Source organism: Corvus moneduloides, chromosome 4, assembly GCF_009650955.1.
Source record: "Corvus moneduloides isolate bCorMon1 chromosome 4, bCorMon1.pri, whole genome shotgun sequence".
NCBI classification, from domain to species: Eukaryota; Metazoa; Chordata; class Aves; order Passeriformes; family Corvidae; genus Corvus; species Corvus moneduloides.
In genome coordinates, this window is record NC_045479.1 from 53,159,790 (window position 1) to 53,185,356 (window position 25,567).

At 40.5% G+C, this 25,567-nt stretch overlaps 1 protein-coding gene across 2 annotated transcripts; it reads left to right on the forward strand.

The window, feature by feature from the left end:
- Positions 1-25,365, forward strand: LOC116443023 (ADP-ribosylation factor-like protein 8B). Of its 2 annotated transcripts, XM_032106807.1 has the most exons (8): positions 32-314; positions 4,844-4,924; positions 15,822-15,895; positions 16,286-16,379; positions 18,818-18,885; positions 21,435-21,501; positions 22,197-22,267; positions 24,978-25,365. In XM_032106807.1, the coding sequence occupies exons 1-7, from the start codon at positions 126-128 to the stop codon at positions 22,248-22,250; spliced, it is 627 nt and encodes a 208-aa protein (XP_031962698.1). In that variant the 5' UTR covers positions 32-125; the 3' UTR covers positions 22,251-22,267; positions 24,978-25,365. The 2 variants fall into 2 exon arrangements, with proteins under 2 accessions (XP_031962697.1, XP_031962698.1); XM_032106806.1 differs by lacking the exon at positions 21,435-21,501 and having other exon boundaries at positions 1-314.
- Positions 25,366-25,567: the final 202 nt, after the last annotated feature.

Here is a 25,567-nt window from a genome sequence, read left to right on the forward strand (position 1 = left end):
GGCCCTGCCCGCCGCTCGGCTCCCCGCGCAGCCCCGCCACCGCCAGCCCAGCCCGGCCCGGCCCGGCCCGAGCCCCGCCACCGCCGCCGCCGCCTCGTCTCGCCTCGCCTCCCCCAAGCGCTCCCATGCCCAGCAGCGAAGCGGTGCCGCTGGGGCTGGGCGCCTGCCGCAGGTCGGGGGCGCTGGGCGGGATGCTGTCGCTGGTGGCGCGGCTGCTGGAGTGGCTGCGCTCGCTGTTCTGGAAGGAGGAGATGGAGCTCACGCTGGTGGGGCTGCAGTACTCGGGCAAGACCACGCTGCTCACCGTGCTGGCGGTACGCGGCCCCCCGGCCGGGGGCTGGGCGGGGCGGGGCCCCGCGGCGGGGCAGGGCCGCGGGGTGGGGCGGGCGCGGCCGCCCGGCGGGGCTGGAGGGGCCGCCCGCCCGCCCGGGGCCGCCGCCCTGCGGCCTTTCCCCTGGCAACAAGTGCGGGCTTTGCTGCTGCGGCGATGCCACCGCCTGCCGTGAGGTCCCGCGGCGATGCGGTGGGATGTGGTGAGACGCGGTGCGAGGGATGGAGGAAGGGGCGGCGGGCGGGAGAGAGCTTGAGGCAGCTCTTGCATCGTTTGCCACCTCGACAATTTCACAGCAGCAGGCTCAGGTGTGTGTGAAAGTGTTTTCAGAGGGAGGAACGAGATGTCTCCTGGGTGTAGCTGCAAAGTGTGCCCATCTTGGAGCAGGTTCATGGGCATGGGGTGTTGCCGTGATTCAGGTTTGCTTTTCATGTCCTGTGTATCCCACAATAATATATTGTGCATCCCCCAGGGCCACAAATTGCCTGTTAATGAATTCTCTCCTCCTATCAGTTGCATCAATACTAGTGCCTCCCACAATTCCTCCACAGCTCTTTCCCAGCATTCAAGTCTGATTCCAACATTCCGTTCCCCCTCTGGTGATGGTCTTGCAGCCTCTCTAATGCTGACGCCTACCATGACATTTTCTCTTTTGTCACCATGCTGAAATACATTCCTCATCTTTGTTTGCTATGCCCTCCAAAATGCATTTGGGTCCATCCCAAAGATTTGCTTTCCATCAGAGGATGGAAATATATATATACATTACATTTGCTTACTACTAATAATGAAGCTTAGTGCATATACTTTTCTGCATGGCGGCACTTCTTGTGAGGTGTATCTCAAGCTTCAGCTGCTATGAGATGGAAATTTCTAGATGTTCTTCAGTCCTTATCATGAAAAGCTAGTGGATCATGAATCAAAACCAGACTGGGAGGTATGTGGGCTGAAGTCAAAGAAATTGAGACAAGACATGAGTGTATGATATTTGTTACTTGCTTTTGTATATGATCATGGGTTAAGGGGAAAATAGGAGATTTTTAGTGTGAATGAAGAAGTGGAGAGAGCAGGAGAAAAAGGTGAAAGTGAGTGGCCAGTGAAAGTATGTTTTGGGTGACATCAGCAATCAGTAGAATATACCTGTAGCTGGTATTTTAGTTGGTTTGTTAGGCACTCAGTTGGTCTTGGTAAGACAGGCCTCGGTGCTTTTTATGCCCATTGGAAGTGTTCATTTCCCAAGGGCAGGCCTTGCCAAGGAATGGGGAAAAGGCACGACAGATTACATTGCTTCCTGGATTGTTTTCACGAACAGGGCAAAGAAGAACACAGCAGTTCAGAGACCTCAGTACTGTGTGGTGTCAGACTACGTGTGTGTAACTGTTTGTCCACTCCCTTGTACTGTACCACCAGTGGAATGGCATCATAGGCGTTTGTGGTGTTAATATCTTGAACACCAGAGCACTCCTGTTAGTGCAGGTCTGATTTTCCCTGCAAATGCTATTTCTTAAGAGTATTCTGCAAGGCATTCATGTTTTGTGACTTAGGGAGGGTCACACATTGCAGGTTTTGTAGCTTTTGGATCTTCCAGTCTGGAGATGACATGCCATGATAATCACCAAAGAAAAGTGGCTGGAGAATTTTGAAAAAAAATTAGGATAAGGCAATGAATAATAGTTTGCTCTTGAATACTGTTGATATGGGGAGGGCAAACAGATTGGGAACTCTGTGTGTTTGTGAATATGTGGCTAGAGTGTAATGATGAAAATAACTGTTGCAAAATACTGGCTACTTAAAATGCAAGCTGCAGTGGATCAAGAAAAACCGTTGGAAATTACTGTTTTTTTCACTTTGCACTAGCACTCAGAGATCTTACCGTGCTAAGACTGAATAAACACCCTTTGAGACAGTCTCTGCTCTCAAGAATTTGAGCCATATTTAGTCCTTAGTTACCAGTGGAAACCTTGGATAAAGTCACTGCGTTTTACTGTGGATGTGCATCGATGTAATGGAGTAGAATCTGGTCCGTGGCTGTTGATGCGGTAGGGGGTAGTGACAGTGTTCATTATCAGTTCAGTATTCAGAAACTTTCAGAGGACATTGCAAACTTCTTAGCATCAGTTATTTTTCATTTGTGTCAGGATGAAATCTGTTTTTTACTGAAATACACAATAAACTTTTTTGAACTTCTTAAGTATTCACAAAAATAGGCAATTTGTCACGAAAACCTTCCTTAGCAAGCACAATAGTACATACTTTTCCTTTATGGTGGTTAGGTGGTTACAACGCTTTAAACCAAAACACAGTAATCAGAGCTCTTGGACTAACGTGGGCAAATGATTCAACCTATTCCTTTCTTTTCTTCACTGTGTGGGGAGAGAGAAAACTGTAGACATAATAGTTTCTTTCTATCTGGTTCTGTTCAACCAGAATGGGGAATTTTTAGAGGAAAAGGCTAAAGACCAATGAAAGGGATGCTAATTGTTTACATTCTATCCCCAATACCAGAGCAGTTATGGTGGTTTGGTTTTTTTATTTATTTTATTTTTGTCTGCCAGTATAGCATATTACATATGATGTATAATTTGCTGAAAAAAGTGGAATTCTGATTTTCTATATCCTCTTGAGTCAGCTGCCTGGTTTTCCAGGCATTGCTGTCCTTGAGTAATGATGCTACGTTTTCAGTGTTTATGTGTTCATATGTGTTTATATGTCAGTCCTCCACAAATATATATACTACGTATTTTAACAAATTTGTAGAATCATAGAGTCATTAAGATTGGGAAAGACCTCCAAGATCATCAAGTCCAACATTTGACCGAACACCACCCTGTCAATTAAGCCATAGCACTAAGTGTCACATCCAGTCGGTTCTTGAACACTTCCAGGGATGGTGACTCCACCATTTTGCTGGGCAGACCAGTACCTGATACATAAGATGGTTACTGGTTGGCTTTGTCTTACTACATTCAGTTAAAAGCTTCTGTCACTGCTGTGTACATGTATCTGTATGAAACTGCAGGTGCTTTTGTCTTCACTTTTATTTGCTACTGCTGTTGACAAGTTACTGAAGCAGGGAAGAAGAGGAAAAAAAGAGGCAAAAGATGGTGAAGATGTATAATACAGAATTTAGCAAGAAGATTCCCATAAGTAAGGTTGAACAAGGAATTGATGGAAGTTGTTTCTTGCCTGAAGGATCTAATTCCAAACTCTAAAATCTTGTGAGACAATGATGTAACTGTCAAAAGTTATACAGCTTTTAAATCCCCACATTAAAAATTATTAACCTTAGATTGTAAATGCAAACTGGAGCCAGAGTGTATTCTCACTCCACTGCAAACAGGAAAGGGAAAAGTTTCAGAAATCGTACAGATCCCAGGAATAGCTCTGGAGGGGTGGACTGAGAGACACAGTGTTGTTCTGCTGCACCCTGAAGCTCTGATTCTCCATTTTTCAGAAGAGAGGGAACTGATGGAGCATGGCTGCATCCTGCCTTGTCCATATACCCATGTTTTCTTCCAAAAAAACCTGCAGGGCACATGAGTTGATGAGGTAAATATGGGCAGATAGATGCGAAGGGCAGTGACAGGTCCAGAAGGTCCTGCTTTTCTTGCTGGATGACTGGAAAACCAGGATTGCTGTGTATGTTGCAGAGGGCACCTGGGCCTCTGTGTGGACATAATTTATGTAACTAACTGCCTATCCTATTGTACCATGTCCAGGAGATGCAACAGCTTGTTAATGATACATTTTCAAAAGGGAGAATGAATGATGAGTTACCTACTTGGATCTGAGTTTTGTCTTTATCCTCAAAAGATGTCTTCTGTAGCGGGTAGAAGTTTGTAAGATTCCCGTTGGCATGATGAGAAGTGTCTCTGTTGTGAAAATATTTCTCTGAACTGGGGGAGGAGGCAGCACCTTTGTGCTGGGGGTTTATGGTGCACTCAGTTAGTACCTTGTACTTTTCTGTCTTAATGGCATTCTCTTAGCTCTGCAGCAGGATTCCTCTGCTGTCACCTACACAGAAAAAACAAGTCTGCACATAGTAATCTCTACATGAGTAGTCCTTCACTGCTTTTATATTTGGAGTTAAACCATGGTAACAACAGTGAGAAACTACAGGAAAAAATGATGGTGTAGTCAGTTTTATGCTATTTTATCATACTGGGGGTAGGACTGGGTGACCTTTGAAGGTTTCTTTCAGCTCAAATCATTCTACAATTCTATATTTTGGCTGTGCTGCCAAAGAATCAGATGAAGAATTATCTGAAGTCTCGTGGTTTCTGGGGTGATCTTTGTTGCTGAAGAGAATAAAAGATCATTTCAAGGGACTGAAATGAACAGTCTTCCTTGATCTGACAATGCAGTAATTGAAGTGCTGGCCAGTGCTCTTGCTGAAAATTAATGTGGTATTTTACAGTATTGTAAAATAAATTTTTTTAGGTTGCAAATGAGAACCTTTCTTGTATGTATCAACTGTTCAATAATAAATATAATTTTGGTTTTATATTCTAGTCGGGGCAGTTCACAGAAGATATGATTCCTACAGTAGGCTTCAATATGAGAAAAATAACAAAAGGAAATGTTACCATAAAGGTAGGTGTGCATGTTTGAATTAATACAGAGTGAATAAATAATAGCGTGTAAGACAGGAAATTTCTTTTAAGATTATAGGACCCTTATCTGTTTTTTCTAGCTCCAGACTAACTTTTTTTAAAGCAAATAGTCTTATAGTAATATATGTCGTTGTTACATTGATCTGTTTGATTTCATTATATTCCATGCCAGGCAGAAGCTTTGTTGCACTTTTTTGATTTAGAAAAGTCATAAAATGTGGAATTACTGAGGTAGCTGAGTTGACTCCTGGCGGTGTACCTGTCTTTTCTCACCCTCTCCCCCCACCCCCAGCTGTAAGTGAATTCTGGAGCAACTTGACTCCTAACTGTGGCATCTCAGTGGAGAATGTGGTTTAGCTCACACATTAGCTATGCTGAAATAGAACATCTAGCTTAAGTCAATTATCAGGGAGCCATCTCTTGGAGCTATAAAGACACACAGGCATCAAAATAGAGGTAAATCACTCCAGTAGCATTAAGACACTGTCTGTTGTTTGATTATGAGGGGAGCCTGGTTGATTAGATCAAATTCACAACTTCTAGCTAAAATTAGGTCAAAGGAATCTAGATTTTGTCTTTAGCTTGACTTTTCCCTCCTTTTCCATAATATGTAAGTTCTTTTCTCCCCTGGTTCTATACTCTTCCTCTGGTTTGGTATGACTCCTAAACCACTGATCAAAGTCCAGAGATGCCACAGTCAATAAAATGGTTATGGCATTAACCCATAGTTCATAAATAATCCACAGGAACAGGAATATCCTTTGTTGTCTGTCTTTTGCACAGAAACAATGAGGCCATGATTTATAGAGAGAGAACATAACCATAGCTGGAGGGAGGTACCGATGCTGCTGCAGAATTGTCAGGTGTGGAGGAAAACAAAAAAGTTGTTGATGGGTCATTAAACTTGGCAAAAATCTTTTACTAGTAAGCAGAGTCTTCAAAATAAAGTAGGATAATTCAAGAAGGAACTGACCAATAGTTTATATCAGGGTTGTCTGAGCAAATGTTGTCGCAAGATTAAGTTGTGCAGAGAGGGCGTGTGTCTGTGGAACTGTACCTTGTTTTACTCTTTGTTCTCAAGAGTAATTTGATATATAGTTGCTATAATAGAGCTTCTAAGAATAAGGAGATAATGCTAACATAATATGTTTATTAGTTTCAAAAATGATACTTGGTTTGGAAGCCAGTCTGCGCAGGAAGATACCTTGACTCGTTCTCACAGTCTCTCTGTTACAACAGCATTCAGTGAAAGTAAGGGGGTATAGGGGAATATGACTCTTACGCATAGATGCTTATTTCCTTAAAAGTCTGTCAGGATCAACTGCTTGTATGTCACTATTCCTGTATCTAGGTTAAAATCTTACAGCCTAATTGCTACATACAATTTCCAGAATTGTTTTACTTTGAGAAGAATGACATCATTTGTTGATAAGTTGATGACTGAAGAATGATGAGGGGGTGCCTCTTGCTAGAATCCTTTTAAGAGCTTTTTGCAGCCCAGTAACGGGGATTCAAAGTGAAATTTTCTTTAACCTTTTTATACCAGCAAAACAGGCAACCTTTTTCATAGAAATACTCTGATATTAGACTGTCAGCTATTAAAATTCATGAATAAAGTGTTATTTTACTAAACCCGTGAAGGTCTTTAAACATGACAGGTATGATGTCTGGGCTAAGCGAAGACCCAGCATTGTGTCTGACCTTTTCCAAAGGTTTCAGGGGACACTGCAAAACAGAATCAGTTAAACTTATTATAATAAGTGTGGCTGAGAAATCATCTGGGTCAAAAAGTCATCAAGTGAAAAATTTGCATTCTAGATGTATAAGATTGATCACCTTTGGAAAACTAAGCTGCAAACTCAGCAATTAGGTAATACTAATCCTTTTTCTGTTTTTTCCTGTATTTTGGGGTAGGCCACTAGGAAGGAAGTAGCATGCTAGTGCAGTGTCGCTGCCTGGTTTCTTTACTTCAGTTCCACCTGCAGATTCCATACAATTCGAGAAGGCAGAAAGAACCGAAGCCCATGGTCTTCTTTCCTTTCCTCTGATTTTGGTGGTCATTTCCAAAAGCCAGTAGATTTATTCTCATTTTTAGTCTCTAATCTTAATATGTAAAAGTATGGTCACTGGCATGCCTGTGTGTATGAGTATTTATCTGAACCACAATAAAAGAAAAAAGTGATTTACACAAGCCGAAGCATTTTGTAGGAAAATGCCAGTTTCAGATGTTCTTGAATTGAAGCTAAACATGTTTAGAAATGTAAGGCTGTCAGCTTTAACCGTGAATTGTCAAATTTTGGCTTATCAATATATTTAATAACCAGTCAGCTGTTATTTCCAAGAAAAGGAGGCAAAAAAGGAATGATTTTACCACACAGTATTTGAAATCGAAGCAGGAAACTTTATCTTTTGAGGTTGTGGTTGAGGTATTAAAGTACCGGATGATTTCTAGCATCAAAGTATTTAATGTACTACAACTTAGGGATCTGCTAGAACTATTTTAATGAAGTTCATTACAAAACTGATGGCTGTCTTTTTTTTTCCTTACAAAGGAACTGTCTGATTGCTTTGAGATTTTAATACCAAACAAGTTTTGCTGTGTGCTGATTTTAATGGATTTTCCGTTTTTTGGATCTGCTTAGTATTAGCAGTCCTTTTGCTTTGGTGAGATTTACTATTCAACAAGCTAGACAGTAAATAAAATTTACTTTAACAAGTAAATAAAATTTACTTTAACAAGCCAAGTTTCAAGAACCTCAGAAGATTTGAATTATAAACTGTTATTTAAAGTGATTGGGATCTTCACCTAACCAGCCTTTGGTTCTTGCAGTGACGGTATTAGAACAGTCTCAGTTAAAAGGAAATAGAGCACCACAGACATGTATAGGCATAGATAATGGTACAGCTTCATTTCCCTTGCTCTTCCACTTGTTTTTCTTGAAATAGCATGGCCAGGCCGATTCTGCACTTCCCAGCCATTGTGGTCTGGGGGGAGTGGAGAGCAGGTGCTCAGGCGGCTGGAGCTGGCGGGGGTGGGCTGTGGTCACCCCGGCTGTCACCACTAGATGCCGGTGTCCCCCCACCACACCCAGTACAGGCCCAGCTGCGGGAGAGCAAAGCTGATCTTCTTGCTGCTTGTACTTTGCTCTAATGTGGCAGAGGGAGGACAAGGATACCAGTTCTGTGCATTCTTCTGCCAGCTTCCTTTGTTGCAGCACTCCTCCTCTGAACTGTAGTGTTCTCAGGTCTCCATGCATCCTCATAGAAGCAGAATCCTCCTGCTTTGTGATGCTTTCTCCTACTATTCAGGTTATCTTTTCTGTCATATCGTCATTTCAAATGTCATGCAGTAATACAAGCCTCTGTGTGTACTCCCTGTATAGCTCCAGCCAGTGTTTCAGCACATACTGGCTATTCTGTATGGCTTGGATCACTCTGAAAAAGCTGTGCTGTGTCTGGACTGATTTCAAGTCAAAGTGGTTATTTCTATAAAACAAAGATTTTTGCTGGATGTCCTAGAGATTTATGATAGTTGTCTATGAGGAAGAGCTGTATGGTAGATTCAAAAGGGCTGTCATCCACAGACCGAAGCCCAGTTACTAGTGCTAAATCCCAGGGATTGTTTAGTGAGTTCATTAGTGACCTGAATGGTGGCACAGGGTGCACCTTCAACAAGGGAAGAGTGGCTGGTGCAGCAGAGGGTTGTGCTGCCATCCAGAAGGACCTTGACAGGCTAGAGAAATGGACTGATAGGACCCTTAGGAACAAGGTCCTGCACCAGAGAAGGATCAACCCCAGCACCACTACAGGCTGTCTGACAGAAAAGCAGCTTTGCAGAAGGGGACTGGGGATCCTTGTGGACACCAGGTTGATCACTGGCAAGCAGCGTACCTTTGCAGCCGAGAGACCAATAACATCCTGGGCTGCATTAGGAAGAGTTTTGACAGCAGGTCCAAGGAGGGCCCCTTTATTCACCACTGGTAAGGCCATACCTGATGTGCTGTCCAGTTCTGGGCTTTCCAGTACGAAAGAGGTGTGGAGCTACTGCAGAGAGCCTATGAAGATGATTAAGGAATTGGAGCATCTCTTGTGTGAGATGACGCTGAAATATCTGAGACTATTAATCCTAGAGAAGAGAAGGCTCAGGAAGATCACATCAATGTAGCCAGAAGATGTAACCAAACTTTTCTTTGTGGTATTCAGTGACAGTACAAGTGGTAGTGGGCACAGACTGAAATATTCCATTTAAACCAGAAGACAAAGTGTTTCCACTGTGAGGAGGATTAAACCCTGGAACCAGGCAGATGGAGACTCCATCTTTGGAGCAGTCTGCTCTTAGTGACCTTGCTTTGGACCAGGGAAAGTTGGATTATGCAGTCTCCAAAGGCCCCTGCTAGCCTTGGTGATTCTGTGAAGAGGAGTTAAATGAGGATTAGAGTGGCACAAAGAATAAATGGGGAGCATACTTGGAATTACTCTAGGAATAATTAAGAAGGAAAAGTATGAAAGTACTTTCCCTTCTGATTGTTTGAGAAAAGCCTTGGGGACTCTATCTTTCTTGAGAGTTGTGTGCTGCAGAGGGTGAGACAGGATCATGCATTAGATAGGAATGCTCTAGGAGCCTCTACAGTAGTCCAAACACTTGGGGTCAGAAGGTAGTGTCCTGAGTCTAAAAGGCAATGATGAATGTTTCACCAGTCATTCAGACTAACTGTCAGGAATCCCAAAAATGAGGACCAAGAGTTGATCTGAAGGGTGAATCAGATACTTAGATATCATTTGTAATTGTTTCTTAAAATTTGTTCTTCCATGAAGAAGGTTCTGCAACATCCCTTGTTTTGTACAATGTTCTTTCATTCGTGTTAGAAAGTTTTTTTCCTGGAATCTGACATGAGTTGCTGTCATCACAAATTGAGCTGCTTTTTTCTTCTTCTAAGTCTGGCAGCCGTTTCCCAGGAATCATTAAGGTTGTGCTCACCTCCCCCCTCTTTATAGGTCATATTGTTAAAATCTCGCCCTTTTTTATCTCATCAGGAGTTTCTGAAATTTGCCTGTGTCTGTTCTGTAGACTGATGCTCAAAACCAATATAGAAGCTTCCCAGACACTGAGGCCAGGGCAGTACATACTTCCAAAACCATACGTAAGATGCTTCTGATAGTCCATGCTGATTTAAGATCTCCAGCCCTGTTGAAGTGCATATTTAGTTTGTGAACTAATCAAGCTTTTTGTCCTGCCCCTCTACCTGGTTATTCATTTTGTGCATTTGGCTCCCTCTGTCCCGTTGTAGTATTCTGAACTTGCTTGTGTTAAATTTCAGCTGTCTTATTTCAGATCATTCCTCTAGATAGTCCAGGTACTTTAGGCTTCTGATCTTTTTATCCCATCCCATCTTGCAGTTATCTGCAACTTACATAAACACGTGCTCTATTCCAGCATCCAGTTGGGACACATGGGAACCATAAATGCTGTCCCTGCTCAGCTCTGTCTTCAGCATCTTTGTGCCATTGTTAAATGCTGTGAGTCTCAGGATTGCTCAGACTTGAGAGGTAGAGGGCAGGGACAATACATGAGGGAGCTGTGGACTTAATCTGTCATGGGAGAACGTCCTTTTCTTGTCCTATCTGCCAATATTAGATTACCTTTTCCCAGCATACCCACCATTGCACATCCTCCTGCATTTTCTCTGCTGTTGAGCAAATACAAATTTTTGCTTTCATGGTTACATGTCCTTCAAGGACAAGCAACGTTAATAATCACTGCGGTAGTTATTGATTGGTTGATTTGAGCTATAGGGTCCTTGCCTCTGGTCTCTTTCCCCGCAGTCATCTAAATGCCTGGTGTGCCTACATCTTAGAATTTCAATGTGCCTGCTTTCACCAGAAATTTTCAGATTATGATGTCTAGAAAATCATATAGTCATGGTCATGTGAAAAGAGGGTACAAAGGATTGCACATGGTCCTGCAGAATCAGGGCTTTCTGCTTTACTGAGGACACAATATTGAGGTGAGGATGGTTTAGTTCCTTGCATGTGTAATGTTGAGATCAAGAGGATTGCAGTCTTATCTCTAAAACTGGGTTCCCTGGTACACTCCTGCCTGAGAACCCAGCGTGGACGTAAGCATCATGAGGTTCTGAAAACAGACTTTGCTTTTGTGTCCTGTTTAAAATCCACCTGTTGATCCTTCTAGGATTGTACTTTGTGTCTCTGATGAAATGGCAAATATACCCTGATCACTCAGAAATACTCATTCCCATTAAAATGCCTCTGTGCTTGTTGTCAGGAGTTGAAGATACTTTGTGAACGTTTTGTGTTGCAAGTCTAAGTCCATTTCCAGTTCTTCAGTGAAAATACTATGATTAAATAATGAACATTGAAATGTGCATGTGGCTTTTTTTTGTCTGACATGATTAAAATGCCTAATGGTATGTTTAAAAGTTGGACTTTATCACCAATGAAGAGTGCAAGCAGAGTTCTTTAAAAGGCCGAGACTGATTTCAAAGAACCTAGTGTTCTGAGAAATATTGCCTGCAGAAAATGTAACCATGTGGCACATTTTTTTGACTCTTAAGAACAACTATAGAGGCACTTCCAATATAAAGGATAATAAGTAGTAAGTACTCTAGAGTAGTAAGGTATTCTAACTTCCATATTAAGTTGCATGGCTGGTAGGTACTACAAGTAAGGCTGTATAGATTTGTATCTGCAGGGGAATTTATTAAAATCCTTAAGGTTATTAGTTTTTTTTATTCTTCTGTTTATTAGACAAAGGAGATGGATATTTTTGGTTGAAGATTCCAGTCTAGAATAGGTGATTGTTTAGGATTTGTCTCTCCTGAGCTTAGCCAGGTGGTAAGTTACCCAGCCTGAGTCAGTTGTCTGAACTTGGTGGGGAGCAGTGGGTGCTTTGCAAGAAAGGTTTATCAGGTAGGCAAGGTGGATGAGATGAATGGAATAATTTCCTGCTGTTGGTGCCCTCTGAGCACTTCAGTAGCCACAGAAAAATTTTGGTCACCTGGATTAAATGCCTAAATTTTAGGTGATTGAAGTTGTTCCATGCTTTCCAGTTGCTCTCTATCATTACGCACTGAGTTGGCTATGAATGCAATGACTGCTTGCTGTGTACGTGTGAGCTCATTGGTCACAGCATGTCATTGGTCACATCTTAGGCCTGTCTGTGTACATTGAGGTGGTGGTGGATGTTACTGGTGCTGCCTTACTCTGCCCAAATACTGCTTACAATTACAATCTGCTTACAATTTCCTCACCTGTTTGTTTAGGTTAGGTTTTATGGCTGATATCTTCTGAATACTTCCAAGAAGAAATATTTGTAGTGTTGGATTAATCTTGCAGGTTAAGATGTCTGAATGTAAACAGCTGTATGTCTGCAGTGAGGCTTAAGCTCTTTTAATAATAATCAGAGGAGCTGCAGGCAGTACTGTCAAGCCTAGAGCATAATTGTGTCATCCTAAACAAGACATTACATCTGATCAGCTGAAAGGCTGTCTAGACTTTGCTGACTACTGTGAGATTGTAGGTACTGAACCCACACATTGACATGAAGGTACAAATGGGTCATTGTACACATCTCTGTCCACAAGAAATACCCTACCCAGCATGTGTGAAAAAAGCCATGTAACAACATCTAGAAAACATTTTTCCTGCAACTTGAACGATCACCATCAAGCCTTCCCACAATATGTGCTAATTTGAAGAAACACAACTAGAGTGTTAACGAACCTTCCTGTAACTGAAAGCTTTCAAAAATCTTTGAACCTATTCACGTGCATTTTTGCTCAACTGTCATCATACAGTTCTGTGCAAAAGCAAAGGATCTGCTCCTTAAACATAGCTAATAGTTATGGTCTTAAGATGGAGCCTTAGATCTTCCTGAAGAAATTGGACGGAGATATATCCAAAGTTTCCTGTTTTAGAAGAATTTGATAAACAGGTAAGTATATGGTAAACAGTGATTCTATCATGGTGATCTAGTTTACAGATTAAAACATTGCACTATTTAATGAGAGTGTAGACCTGCAAGCACAATAAGAATTACTACACTACAGGAGTAGATAGTAGAATAGAACAGTGATGTATAAAATGCAGTACCAGCAAGATATGTGCCTTTGAGATTGAGCCGGAACAACAACTCCTTGAGATTTTAATCTTCTGTGAGGCAATGGTACTGGCTATCAAAGCAACTTTTTCTCAGTTTGGTCATTCTGTAAGCTTTTTCTGATTCTTAAAATCAGCTGGTCTTCTAGGGATAAAATTACCTTTTAAGTATTAGGAAACTTTTATTCCTGAGTGACTAATAAAAGCCATGGGAGAAATTGGAAGTCCAGTCGCTCTTTAAAAACAACCAGACAAAGTAAACTTCTTTTTATAGTTAACTGTATGTTCAGCTGTTAAGGTGTAGTCTCCTGCCTCTCCCTGTTCATACCCAGAATATACTTTATACCTGTGTATTAAATACTGGGATACAAAAGTAGTTGATATACAAAACATGCAAGGCTCATGCAAGAAAACTTCTTCAACACTAAGATCTCTTTCCTTTCCTTCCTGAGTGCCTCTTATATTCTCACAGTTCTGTCTGTTCAGTCATGTACTGTGAAAATGGTTTGGTGCAGCAATTTGTTTTTAGGATAAAGTAGTTAACTGTTTCACTGGCTCTTCAATATAATAAAGAGTATTAGAAAGTTACTGTTAGAAGTATTTTGATTTCAAAGGGAAAGAGGTGAGGATTTTTTTTCATTTCATACATTTTTCCATATTTGAGATAATTATAGCTTACTATATTGATGTAAACTTGGTTCCAAAGCACTGTAAAAACATCTAGTCTATCTTGTGTCCTTCATGTTGTACTTGAATGAATAGCTGTAAGCCTGATTAGGGAAACTGACTGGAAATGACTTATCTTTCCATTGTTTCAAGGTGACTTTTTCTCCTAATGAGAGTAATCTAGTTCTGCAGTGCAATTTAATACAATAAGGTATAGTATATCATCAAGCAAGGACAAAACCAGTATTTTTTTATCTTGTATTATTTATTTTGTGATTAGTCAAGGCTACATCATCTTGTAGATTTTCGTGGCTATCAGCATTCCAAAAATCTAACCTGACTACTAGCCTGCCCTATCATCTTTTCTTTCCTTTATTCTCTGGTCTACCAAGAAAATAATTTAGTTTATTTTTCGAGACACACGGATGTGCACCAGATGGCTTTGGATAGTTTCAAGGTCTTGATGAGTTATTGGAGTAATTAGTGTTGGTGTAAGTTTTGACACCTGACCATAATGTTGAACTGTGTATTCATCACGTTAAAACTTTTAAAGTATAAAGGTTTATTTTACTAAGACCTTTGATACAGTGCTTCAAATGTCATTACAGATAATACTATATACCCACTTCATGGTCAGAAATGCTTTCATTAGTAAAATTTTTGGTCTTATACGGGGATCAAAGGCACTCTACATTTAGGTGATACAATAATTTTATGTTGGAAGGAATGGTAAGATACCATTCAGGAAATGATTTTAATGGTGATTTGGTAAATATTTCTAAAATATGAATATAAGATATTGAAAATTATACAGAAATTGATATATAAATATGATTTACAGGCTATGAAATTTAAAAAATAGTGGACATTAATTGAAAAAGGCCTTGTCCTGTAGGTCTGTGAAGTCTTGCTCTTTTGTGCAAATCTCTGTTGCCACATCAGGTTTTATACATTTGGATTTATAGTGTAAATGTGAGGATAACTATTAAAAAATTTTGCTTCTGTGTATATTACTTCCAGATTTTGTTTCTTCTGTAATATATATACCTTCTAGATCTGATATACAGTATATATTGTTTTGATAGCTAAATCTGATTAAAAGAAGAAATAATTACTTCTCTTTGACAGAGGAATAAATCCATTACTTTTCAGTGTTCATCACTGTTAATCTGTGTGTCACTTGTAACACAACTGTCTTTGGATGTAGCTGTAACAGCTACATTACCATGCAGCCCTGGCCTTCATGATGTAGATATGTTACTTGATATTTTGATCTGAGAAACAGTTTTGAAACAAGATATTTTCATCCACCAAAAATACCGAATTTTTTGCAATTAAAGCAGAGTAAGTAACTCCTGTACAGAAAAATAGTGTGTTAACGTTTAAACAAATAGGAATTCCGTGGGATTGCTGGACACTAATAGCATGTGTAAGTATTTACAGGATTGGAGCTTTTATAAAATCATAAGCAGAATTTGAGCTTTCTTTCCTTAAGAATCACTGCTTAGTCACTTCAGGCCTACCTATACTACTGTTTCCTTTTTGGTTCTGATTAGTTAATCCATGTGTCTGTTAAAGCACCCTGGTTGAACAAATGGAGAGCTGTGGAGGTATTGGAGCTCCTTGGAGTGGGGAGTATCACCCCTTATGTGGATTCAGTCTGCTCTCTGACCAGCTCTCTGTTTATTTAATATCTGTCCTTATCCTGTTGAAGATCTGATACATTCTTAACTCAGGTCTCCCTAGCCACATTAAAAATTAAGCTGCATAACTGGTTCATACAATTGTCATACTCTTTTGTTTTGAGACTGTGTATTTGCAGTAATTCACCTTGTCTGTGTAAGACTTTTCTTTCAGTGAGTGGGAAAGGGTAACATTCTCCAAAAGAACATTTGGAGCTTTTAGTGTCACAGGACTGACTCACTCTGTGCTTGTCCCCCTCCATTGACTGGAAGGAGCCAGGAAGACTTTTTAAAAAACACTTTGGAATTGGAAATACAACTTGCATGCTGCATGTAAGAGTTCATTTATTCTGTTGGGTTAGTACTCTGTCGTTCAAAACCATTTTAGGGCTGTAGTGTTCTTACCTTTTCTAGGTGTGGGACATTGGAGGACAGCCAAGGTTTCGAAGCATGTGGGAGCGTTATTGCAGAGGAGTCAATGCAGTTGTGTAAGTTTTCTTTTGTATGTCCATAGAAAATGTACTTTGCAACATACATTATTATAACAGTAGGTATTACATTTAATGATATATAAATAAAATAGGTATGGTTTTTTTTCTGTCCACCTCCATCACATAAGAAGACCCATTGCAATAAAAGTAGTGTGTTTTGCACATGCAGCAACCCCGACATGTAAGTAATTGCATATTCCGGGCCATTTTTTCCCCATGGGCTGTATTTAACTCTATCTTCCTGTATCAATAAATGCAGGGCTTATACAACTCTGGATTTTTCTAATGCTGTTGTCAGTATTAACATGTTTGTCACATTTCAGGTGTTATAATGCAAATTTCTGCAAGTAATGGTCAATACCATAAATAACTGTATTCTCATTGCAGTTACATGGTGGATGCAGCAGACTTAGAAAAAGTAGAAGCTTCAAAGAATGAGCTGCACAGTTTGATAGATAAGCCACAATTGCATGGAATTCCAGTAAGTGTTTTCATTATTATTCTTACCTGAATATCAACAGTGTAGCCTAAATCCTCATGAGTTGGTTCCTCTGGTCTCTTAAAAATACTAGGTTATATATGATGCAGCCTTGATGCATTGAGCAGTCTTAGAAAAATTACTGTGTTTTTTTTTTTTTTCATAGTACTCAACAACTTAAAAATACTGCAGTGTGTTTGTAAATTTTCTTGTGTAAAGGTCAGAATAGATTTGGAAAAATTGTGTTTTCACATGTGGCATTATCAGACAGTGATTACTTCCAGTCAGTCCCTTGTTGGCTGGATTTCAATCAGTGACTCAGGTACGTTTCTGGCAATATCTTAAGGCATGTGAGATCCGTCTTTCTGCAGGTTGGCACACAGTAACTTCAAGTAGTGTCCTCTGCCTGCAGAGATTGTGTAGGAGCTTGGCTTTTATGTGTCCTGACGTTTTCTTGACTTAGTATTTCAAACTAAATTGTGTGGAAAAAATGCAAATACGCATCTGTTCTCCAGTTGGAAGTGTCAAAGAATAGTGTATTCAGTGGAAATTCTCATGAGGAATTACGAAGATGTAGACTAATGTTGTTTCTTTAAATGCAATCTGCCAATTTAGGAATCCATCAGGTTATCGTTGGTCTTACGTTGACGCCACCAAGCAAGAGTTCGTACCTTGATTATAAGAAGGAAAACAGTTGTACATACAAATGAGGAAGAAGTTGCTCACAACCTGATGGCTCTTCCTTGGCCCCCGTTTTTGTAAGCAGTTACTTGGACACTTGGCCACTACAAGTAATCTTAAGTTATCTGAGGATGAGTAGACAGTGTAAGGACTTCAAGAACATAGCTGAACTGTGTCAAAACACTGTCAAAGCCACAGAAGGAACTTACATTAAGATAAGCCACCACAACAGGAACTTGAGATAAGTACAGACACCACAGCAGGAAGGAGCTAATTCCAGGCGTAATGAAGCTGAAGGTTTAGTTAGCATCTGGACATCCCACTTATCCACACATTGCCACCATGGCAAACTGTGGGAAAGGAAGTAAATGTTCATACCCATGCCATCCCAAGTTATGGGAATGGCATCTACACCGCATGGATACCTGGGACTTGGTGTGTATAAGTATAGAGTCAGTCTCCTTCTCTCTCTCCCTCCTCTGCTCCCACTATTCTCAAAGAAGAATTTTTCAAGTGATTCTCCATCTTTTTTTATAAGGTTTGCTATTATTGTTGTGATCTTATATTTTAAGTATCTATTGAACAAGTCCTACAGAAATCTGTAGTTATGCTGTTCATGGGGAGTGACATTGCCTGTCCTTTGCACTCTCTTCACAGGCTTTTTTGCTTCTCACTTTTCCTTACTGAAATGATTGGTCTCTCGTATCTTCAGTAGTATTTAATTAAGTTCCTTGCCTTTTATATGTTATAATGTCACATTCCAAATGCCCAGCCTGACCAGCACAGTAATTTCCAAGGTGCAGTGATATATTTTTTACTTACTTTTATTTCATATGTAGTAATTAGTATTGAACTTCCTTCAATTTATTGTGCTCAGGATTTGGCACTATAGATTTTAAAGCAACCTTATTAATCTTGACTGCAAGTAATGAGTTTAATATGTTCCAGATTCATGGGATATAATGGGACAGTCTTGAGTTAGAATTGTAGCACATCTAGAAAACAATAATGCAATCCTAACTAGAAAAGCCTTCAGTTGCTTACTTTATCTTAGAATGTGCTCAACCCAATTATCTGATCTTCATTTATACTTAAAGCCTTAAATAGGAACTCTGAAGTTCCAGCATCTATTTGGTAAATTTTCTGCATTTCTTGTACTTAATTCCTAATGGCTGCCTTTTAGATTTCTACCATGGATGCTCAAAGTGGAGGGAGAGGAATTGGTCATTTGGCTGGTGTATAGGTGATACTTGATTTGGAGGCTGAGCTATTCAGTGCATCAGTGTTAAGAAGCAAGGGAGCAAAAAAAAGTAGAGAGAATTGTGTCTGGGTGTTTAGGACCTAGCCTCTGCTGTTGGGGCCCTACTTTTGATTAATGTCAGTCTGGTTCTCTGAATTGAATATCCTTCAGCAGCTTGAGTGTACCTGATGCATGCTTTCTTCCACATTTCTTTGCATTTAATCTGACACCATCCTGTAATGCCATCCAGAATGGAGATATTCACTTCCAGAGGAGACTTTTGATACTAATACACCCAGAAATAATTTGATCCAGTTTTCAGAGGGTATACATCCAGCATCTGGCCCTGACGAGGAGCAGGCTTTCCATGATGCTCCCACAGTCATTGGTCATTTTGAATATGTCCTCTATTGCATTCTAAATAGCTGCAAGATCCAGAATAATGCCAATTAAAAGTTAAAGACAAAAATAAACTTCCATTGCTCCTGGATTTAATACGCATATGAATGATTTCTTTCAGGTGTTAGTTCTTGGAAATAAACGAGACCTCCCAGGTGCACTGGATGAGAAGCAGTTAATTGAGAAATTGTAAGTAGCTGGCTTTGGTAAAAAGCTGAGACATTGTGAAATTTGATATGTAAGTCAAAATCATTGGTAGTCATTGGCAATAACTGTCTATAAAAGATGCTGTTTTCCATTTTCAGATATTCCACTTTGAGCTCTGCTGGCACCTGATGTAGTGATCTAGGCCGATAACTGACTGCAGTAGATTTGAACCTCTCTTGATTGTTGTTCTGGTTGTGTAAAGTTATTTCAGATAATCCTGTTTTCCCATACAACTGCTCTGGATAGTAATAGGGTCATTTTGAATTTTCACAGTACATTGCAGTGTCAGTTCAATGCTTGAATGGCATTAGAACAGAACCATTTCAAACTACTGTTGGTAAATTCAAGCAGGTCAGGTACTTTTGCCATATATCCAAAGCATAACTTAGGGATTACTGAAACTAACAAATTGATGCATAGTAAGCATAATTGTAAAGAAAATACACAATTTTGTAAAAATGATCAGTATAGCACTAATTTTGTGAAACAGGGTTCACAAGTCACATAATTTTAATTAGTAGAAAGTGAAGTTTTCGTATAGTAAGGGTGGTCCAAAGTCTGGGCTACTAAACTGGGACTCACAGAATGGCTGAGGTTGGAAGGAACCTCAAGGTCATCTTGTCTATCCCCTGCTCAAGCAGAACCTTTTGTCCCTTGGAGCTAATTGCTCTGGACCATGTCCAGACATCTTTTGAACATCTCCAAGGATGGAAACTTTGCAGCCTTTCTGGGCAACCTTTGCCAGTGCTTGGTCACTCTCAGAGGTAAAAAATGTTTCTGTGTGTTCAGAGAGAGCTTCCTGTGTTTCAGTTCATGGCCGTTGCCTCTTGTCCCATCACTGGGCTCCATCTTCATTACAGGGTCCATTCAGATTTTTGTACACGTTAATAAGAAGTTCCCTAAGCTTTTTCTTTAGGCTAAGCAGTCTCAGCTCTTCAGCCTTTCTTAGTATGTGAGTTGCTCCAGTTCCTTAATTATTCTGGTCATCCTTTATTGGACTCTATCCCATAGATTCATATCCCTCTTGTACTGATGGTGCATAGCTGTCAGGTAGAGCCTTACTGATGCTGAGTAAAAGGGAAGGATCACCTCATTCAGCCTGCAGGCAGCACTCCTAATGCACCCCAGAATACCATTAGTATTTTTATCACACTGCTTGATCATGTTTAACCTGGTGACCCACCAAGACCCCCAGGTCGTTTTCTGCAAAGCTGCTTTTCCAGAAGTTGGCATAAGACGTGCTGGTGCCTGGGGTTGTTCCTCCCCAGGTGTAGGTCTTAGCACTTCCCCTCGTTGAGCTGCAGGAGGTCCCTGTCAGCCCTTTTCTCCAGCTTGTGGAGGTCCCTCTGGGTGGCAGCACAACCCTTTGGTGTATCAGCCACTCTTCCCAGTTTTCTGTCATCAGCAAATTTCTGCTTTGCCCCATCATTTGCAACAAATGAAGATGCAGAACAGGATTGGACCCAGTACTGGTTCCTGGTGTACACTGGTAGTCACTGGGCTCCAGCTTGCCTTCGTGCCACCGATCACCTGCTGTTCAGCCACTCTTCAGTCCATCTCACCATCTTGCATCCAACCCATACTTCCTCAGCTTCCTCAGTCTATGGGGATATTATGGAAGACACTGTCAAAGCCTTACTCAAGTCAAGGTGCACAATATCTGTTGCTCTCCCGTCATCTACCAAACTGTAGATTTCATTGTAGAAGGTTATTGAGTTGGTCAAGCATGATTTCACTTTTGTGAATCCATGCTGACTACTCCTGATCACCTTCTTGTCTGTCACATGCCTGGGAATAGTTTCCAGGATTAGTTGCATCATCACCTTCCCAGGAATCAAGGTGAGTCTGACTGTCCTGTACTTCCCTGGGTCTTCCTTCCTGCTTTTTCTGAAGAGTGATGTTTGCCTTCCTCTACTCTTAGGCACATTTCCCAGTCGACATGGTTGTTCAAAGGGTATTGAGTGGCCTCACAATGACATCAGCCAGTTCCTTTATCACTTGTGGGTGCATCCCACCAGGGCTGATGGACTTCTATATGTCAGGTTTGTGTATTTATTCCCTGATCTGGTCCTCTTCCATTAAGGGTACAACTTCTTTGCTCTTAACTTTTGATCTCTGGGGCCTGGGGTTTCTGAAGGCTCTTCTTGCTAGCAAAGGCAGCATATTCATGTCCTGTGTAACCAGGTCCCCTGTCTCATTGAGCAGTGGGCCCACATTTTCTCCTGTCTTCCATTTGTCACTTTCTAGTTTCCTTTGACATCCCTTATGGGATCCAACTTCAGCTGGGCTTTGGCTGACCTGCTAGTGTCTCTGCATTCGTGGACAATGTTTTTTTATTCTTCCCTGGTTACCTGTCTCTGCTTTGACCTTCTGTATGCTTCCTTTTTATTACTGGGTTTTGCCAAGAGCTTGTTGTTCATCCACTTAATGCCTTTTTGTTTTTTTGCCAGGCTTGTTAGGATAGGTTACTCTTAAGTTTGGAGATGAACTTTGAGTATTAACCAGCTTTCTTAAGCCCTTCTTTGCTACAGGGCCTTATTACATGGGACTTTTCCAAGCAGATCCCTGAAGAGGCCAAGTCTGCTCCCTGAAGTCCAGGCAGGTCCCTATTTAGTTCTCTTCTTTACTAGAGTCTCTCGTGTGGTCTCCAGACTTCAGTGCCTTCACTCTTCACCTGCTTCCGGAAAATGTTTTGTGCATGTCTGTGTCACTTGTGTGAGGATAAATAAATGAAAAAATGACAAAGTGCTCAGAAACTCTGAGGGGGGTAGGAGAATTCCCAAAAAGAAGTTGATTAAGAATCAGTTTCTTCCTAAATGTAGAAGCATCCTTTCAGTAGGAGTCAGGTCTGATATATTAATATGATATAGTAAACATCCTGAAGATAAATGGTGCAATCATTTGAGTATTATTATTTTGTTAAGATTTACTGGAGATAAAAACTTGGAATTCTAAGTGAAAAGAATAAAAGGTAAATGATAAGACATGGGTAATACTTGGTTGCGACCCCAAAATGTTATTTTTAGCTTATGGATTTCTGTGGTTTTATCTCTCACTATTACACTGATCTAATGAGAAATTCAAATTTTTGTGAAATGACTTTATAGCCTTTTAATCCTTATAGTTTAAGAAATGTGTGGTTTTCTGTGTGCAGTGGCATATTTTAAGAATTTAACATCTGAGACTAGAATTGAACCCACTGAGTAAAAAGCAGAAAACATATAATTTAATGGAAATTCCTGATTTCAGTGTTTGTGGAGTTATAACAGTACTTATCGTTTTTGTTTCTGTAGAAACCTTTCAGCTATTCAAGACAGAGAAATCTGTTGCTATTCTATTTCCTGTAAAGAGAAGGATAACATAGGTAAGCTTCTTCTGGTGTCATCAGTGTATGCTTTGTACTTTGGATCAGATCAGGTTTGAACATCTACCTCCACTATTATTGAAAATCTCAATTTACATCAAAAGATATTTTGCAAATATTGTATGTGGCTGTATTTGTTTCAACATAGAATTATATGTAATTTAAAAATAACTTGTAGAAATATTTATTTCCATGAGAAGTTAATTTGACAGGGACCTTGGAAAAGCATATTTAAAGCCTGGAGTAATTGAATCCTTTACAAGAAACCTGTGTTACTTTTGAAAAAACAGTAGCTGCTTTATGAAGGCCTTCCAATTATTAGGTGATCCTAAAAAATTTTGGTGATTTACTCTATACATGATTTTATTTGGTAAGCAGGTTTTACGTGCATGTGGCTGTTCCTCGAACTGAGGGACTGGTGCTTTTTTCCAACTGGAAATGCAACGAGTGTATCCTGTAGTCAGTGAAGACCTGTCCCTCCCATGAACTTGTCCCATCTGCCTTTGCTTTTTGCCTTTTCCTCTCTTTTCTATCTTCTACTTTCCTGTCCCTTTCCTCTGTTATGTTCTCCCATTCCCTTCCCTCCACAAGGCAAGAGGAAGGGATGAAGCACAGGCTGAGCCAGCAGCAGTTGCCTGGGGGCATGCTACCTCTGTGCCACCCTTCTCTGCATGCTGCTAAAACAAGTGCTGGATAGAGGGATACAGCCTGGCTAGATATTTATGGCTGCTGCATGAGGAAGCCAGACTTGGTAGAAGAGCTGGGCAGCTCTGTAGGGCTCAGCTGAGTGAGGAACTGTGAGAGTGGGAATGGGAAGAAAGCCAGTGTCTCTCAGCAGCAGGGGAAATTTCCATCCTACACAGAGGGGACCAGGTAGTGGAGATGGTGACGAGACCAACATGGCACCTGGACTTCAGTGAGCTGGGGGAGATTTCAGCTGTGTGCACAGATGTCAGGCAGTGAGGGCTTCGCCTGGAAGTGGTGTACATTTGGGTATGTTAATTTGAAGGAGACCAGACCCAGGTTTGCTGCAGTTTGGGGTGCAACTGTTACCTCTGAGTGAGGGAAATGCACGGAAGGTTCTGTTACACTGGGGAAGATCAGACTTCAGGAGATAAGGACTCTGGAAGACAACACAGGATAATCTCAGTAGTTGAAGGGCAGTGAATGTGATCAAGGTTTTTGAAACGCTGTGCTTGATCCTCGTCAAATTGGCAAGGCTGCAGTGAAGATTCTCAAAAGTGGGATTATGACTGGAAGCTAGTAAAACCAACTTAAATTCTGAATGAATCCTGGAGAAAACAGATTCTGATCCTGGTCCATTTATATGGATGTCGTGGAGGAGAAAAGCATGCAACAAAAAGCATGCTAAAATTTGCATGAAAGAAGGATCATTGATGCAGGGCAGTGTAGATCACTTACTTGTGGAAGTTCTGGGAGTAGTGATGAAAAAGACTCAAATCCTAACTGAGACTTGGTCAAGTGTCTTCCAGTGTAATATTGTGTCTAGAAAGACTAGCCAGATTCTTGAATATTTGCCAAAACCAAGATAAAAAATAGGAGCACACTGCATATACCATGTGCGTTTGGGACTGTGTGGGTATTGTTGGCGCACCGTGTGTCATATTTTGAGGAAGACCTTGAGAAAAGAGGTTGGGTGAGAAGCTAGGGAGACCAAAGGGCTGGAAAGTAGCATTTATAATGAAAGACTGTTATGCAAATATATTTAGCATATTAAATTGATGAAACTACTAGTCTATTAAAGAGAAGACTGGGAGCTGTCTTCTTTCTCTGCATTTTTGATTGATGTCAATGCAGTTGAATGAGATGATACTGGTTTTTCAGTGCAAGCTGCAGCCTAGCTAACTGGTCTCATTAGGAGGTACAGGTCTAAGGCTGCCAGTTACTGTGTCCTGAGAGACTGTGGAAGATTATTACATAGTTATTAGCTTTTCTGTAAGTGCTGTGGGTTGCTTTTGTCTGCAGTCTCAGTGCCTAAGCTGGTCTGCAAGGATATCATGGAGTGCTGTCTTGAACTTACGACAGATATGGCAACAAATTTCAATTTGAGGGCTAGAGCTGCTGCTGCCCCCTGACATCCTTCCTGCCTTCCTGACAGATGTTACTGCCTTGAGGCAAAAACATCTAATCTGCTCATGAATCAGTTTGTGAACTGCTGCAGTTTTCAGCTCAGTGCATTAGATTGCATCAGGAGGGGTGCCAATTTCAGCTATCAGATTTTAGTCCAGCGTTGCATGTCTTTCAGAGACCTTGGACTCCTACAACCTACCTAAATGGCTTCTTAATGTATTGTCGGGTGTTTGCCCTTCTCATTCCTTCTGTTTGTGTATTTGGCTTTGTTCTCACACAGCATTTCATTCTAGTCTGGATTTTACAGTTCATTTTATGGTCATCCTAAATCTTTGCTTTTTCAACAGCTCCTTATCTATGGCTTAAAGAACTTGATGTCAGTCATCGTATTTCAAGAATACAAAATGCACATGATTTAATAACATACAAAAAACTAGAAAAGGGCCACCTGGAGGTTTAGATTCTGAACTTTAATTATGTGTGAATGAGAACCTGTGATTTCTGGGTTTTGTTTGGTCGGGGTTTTTGTATTTGTATTAACCTGCTGGTGTTCTGTTGTGCTTCTACAGTCTGCAAACAGACTGTTGAGTTTCTCATTTTGTTTCATCTATCCTGGCAGACATAACATTACAATGGCTTATTCAGCACTCCAAATCAAGAAACTGTTGAAGAAAAGTTTTGCTGAAGATAACTCTTCCCCAGTCACTTTGACTCCTATCAGCTATACACACTGAAAAGATAAGGAATGCAACTGTGTACTACCAGGACTCACTGTGGTCATATTTGTTAACAGAAGTAAATCTGAGTTGTAACTTGTCTATTTTGATTCTTTATTTTTTGAATCCAGATATTTGTCTGCCTAGGTGAAATTCCTGAACGCCTTAATACATGACTGGAAGAAACCGATTTTTTGAGCTGAAATGTTTTAAGTTTATGCATGCCAATTGTCAAATACATAGTAATTTTTTTCTAATTTGAAGCTGAATAAACTGTGCAGTGGAAACAAATGACTGTTTTTTTTGAGTGTAGCATATAATTATTCATACAGAATGTTTTCCCTGTGAACACATGTAGTTAAATACTAATAATCAATTAAAACTATAATTAAGAGCTGCTTATTTGACCAAAATGCTGATACTCAGAACACTTTCAAATACTCTGGAGAGAAGTTATTTACGAAGTTATGTATCTGTAGTTACTTAGTTTTTC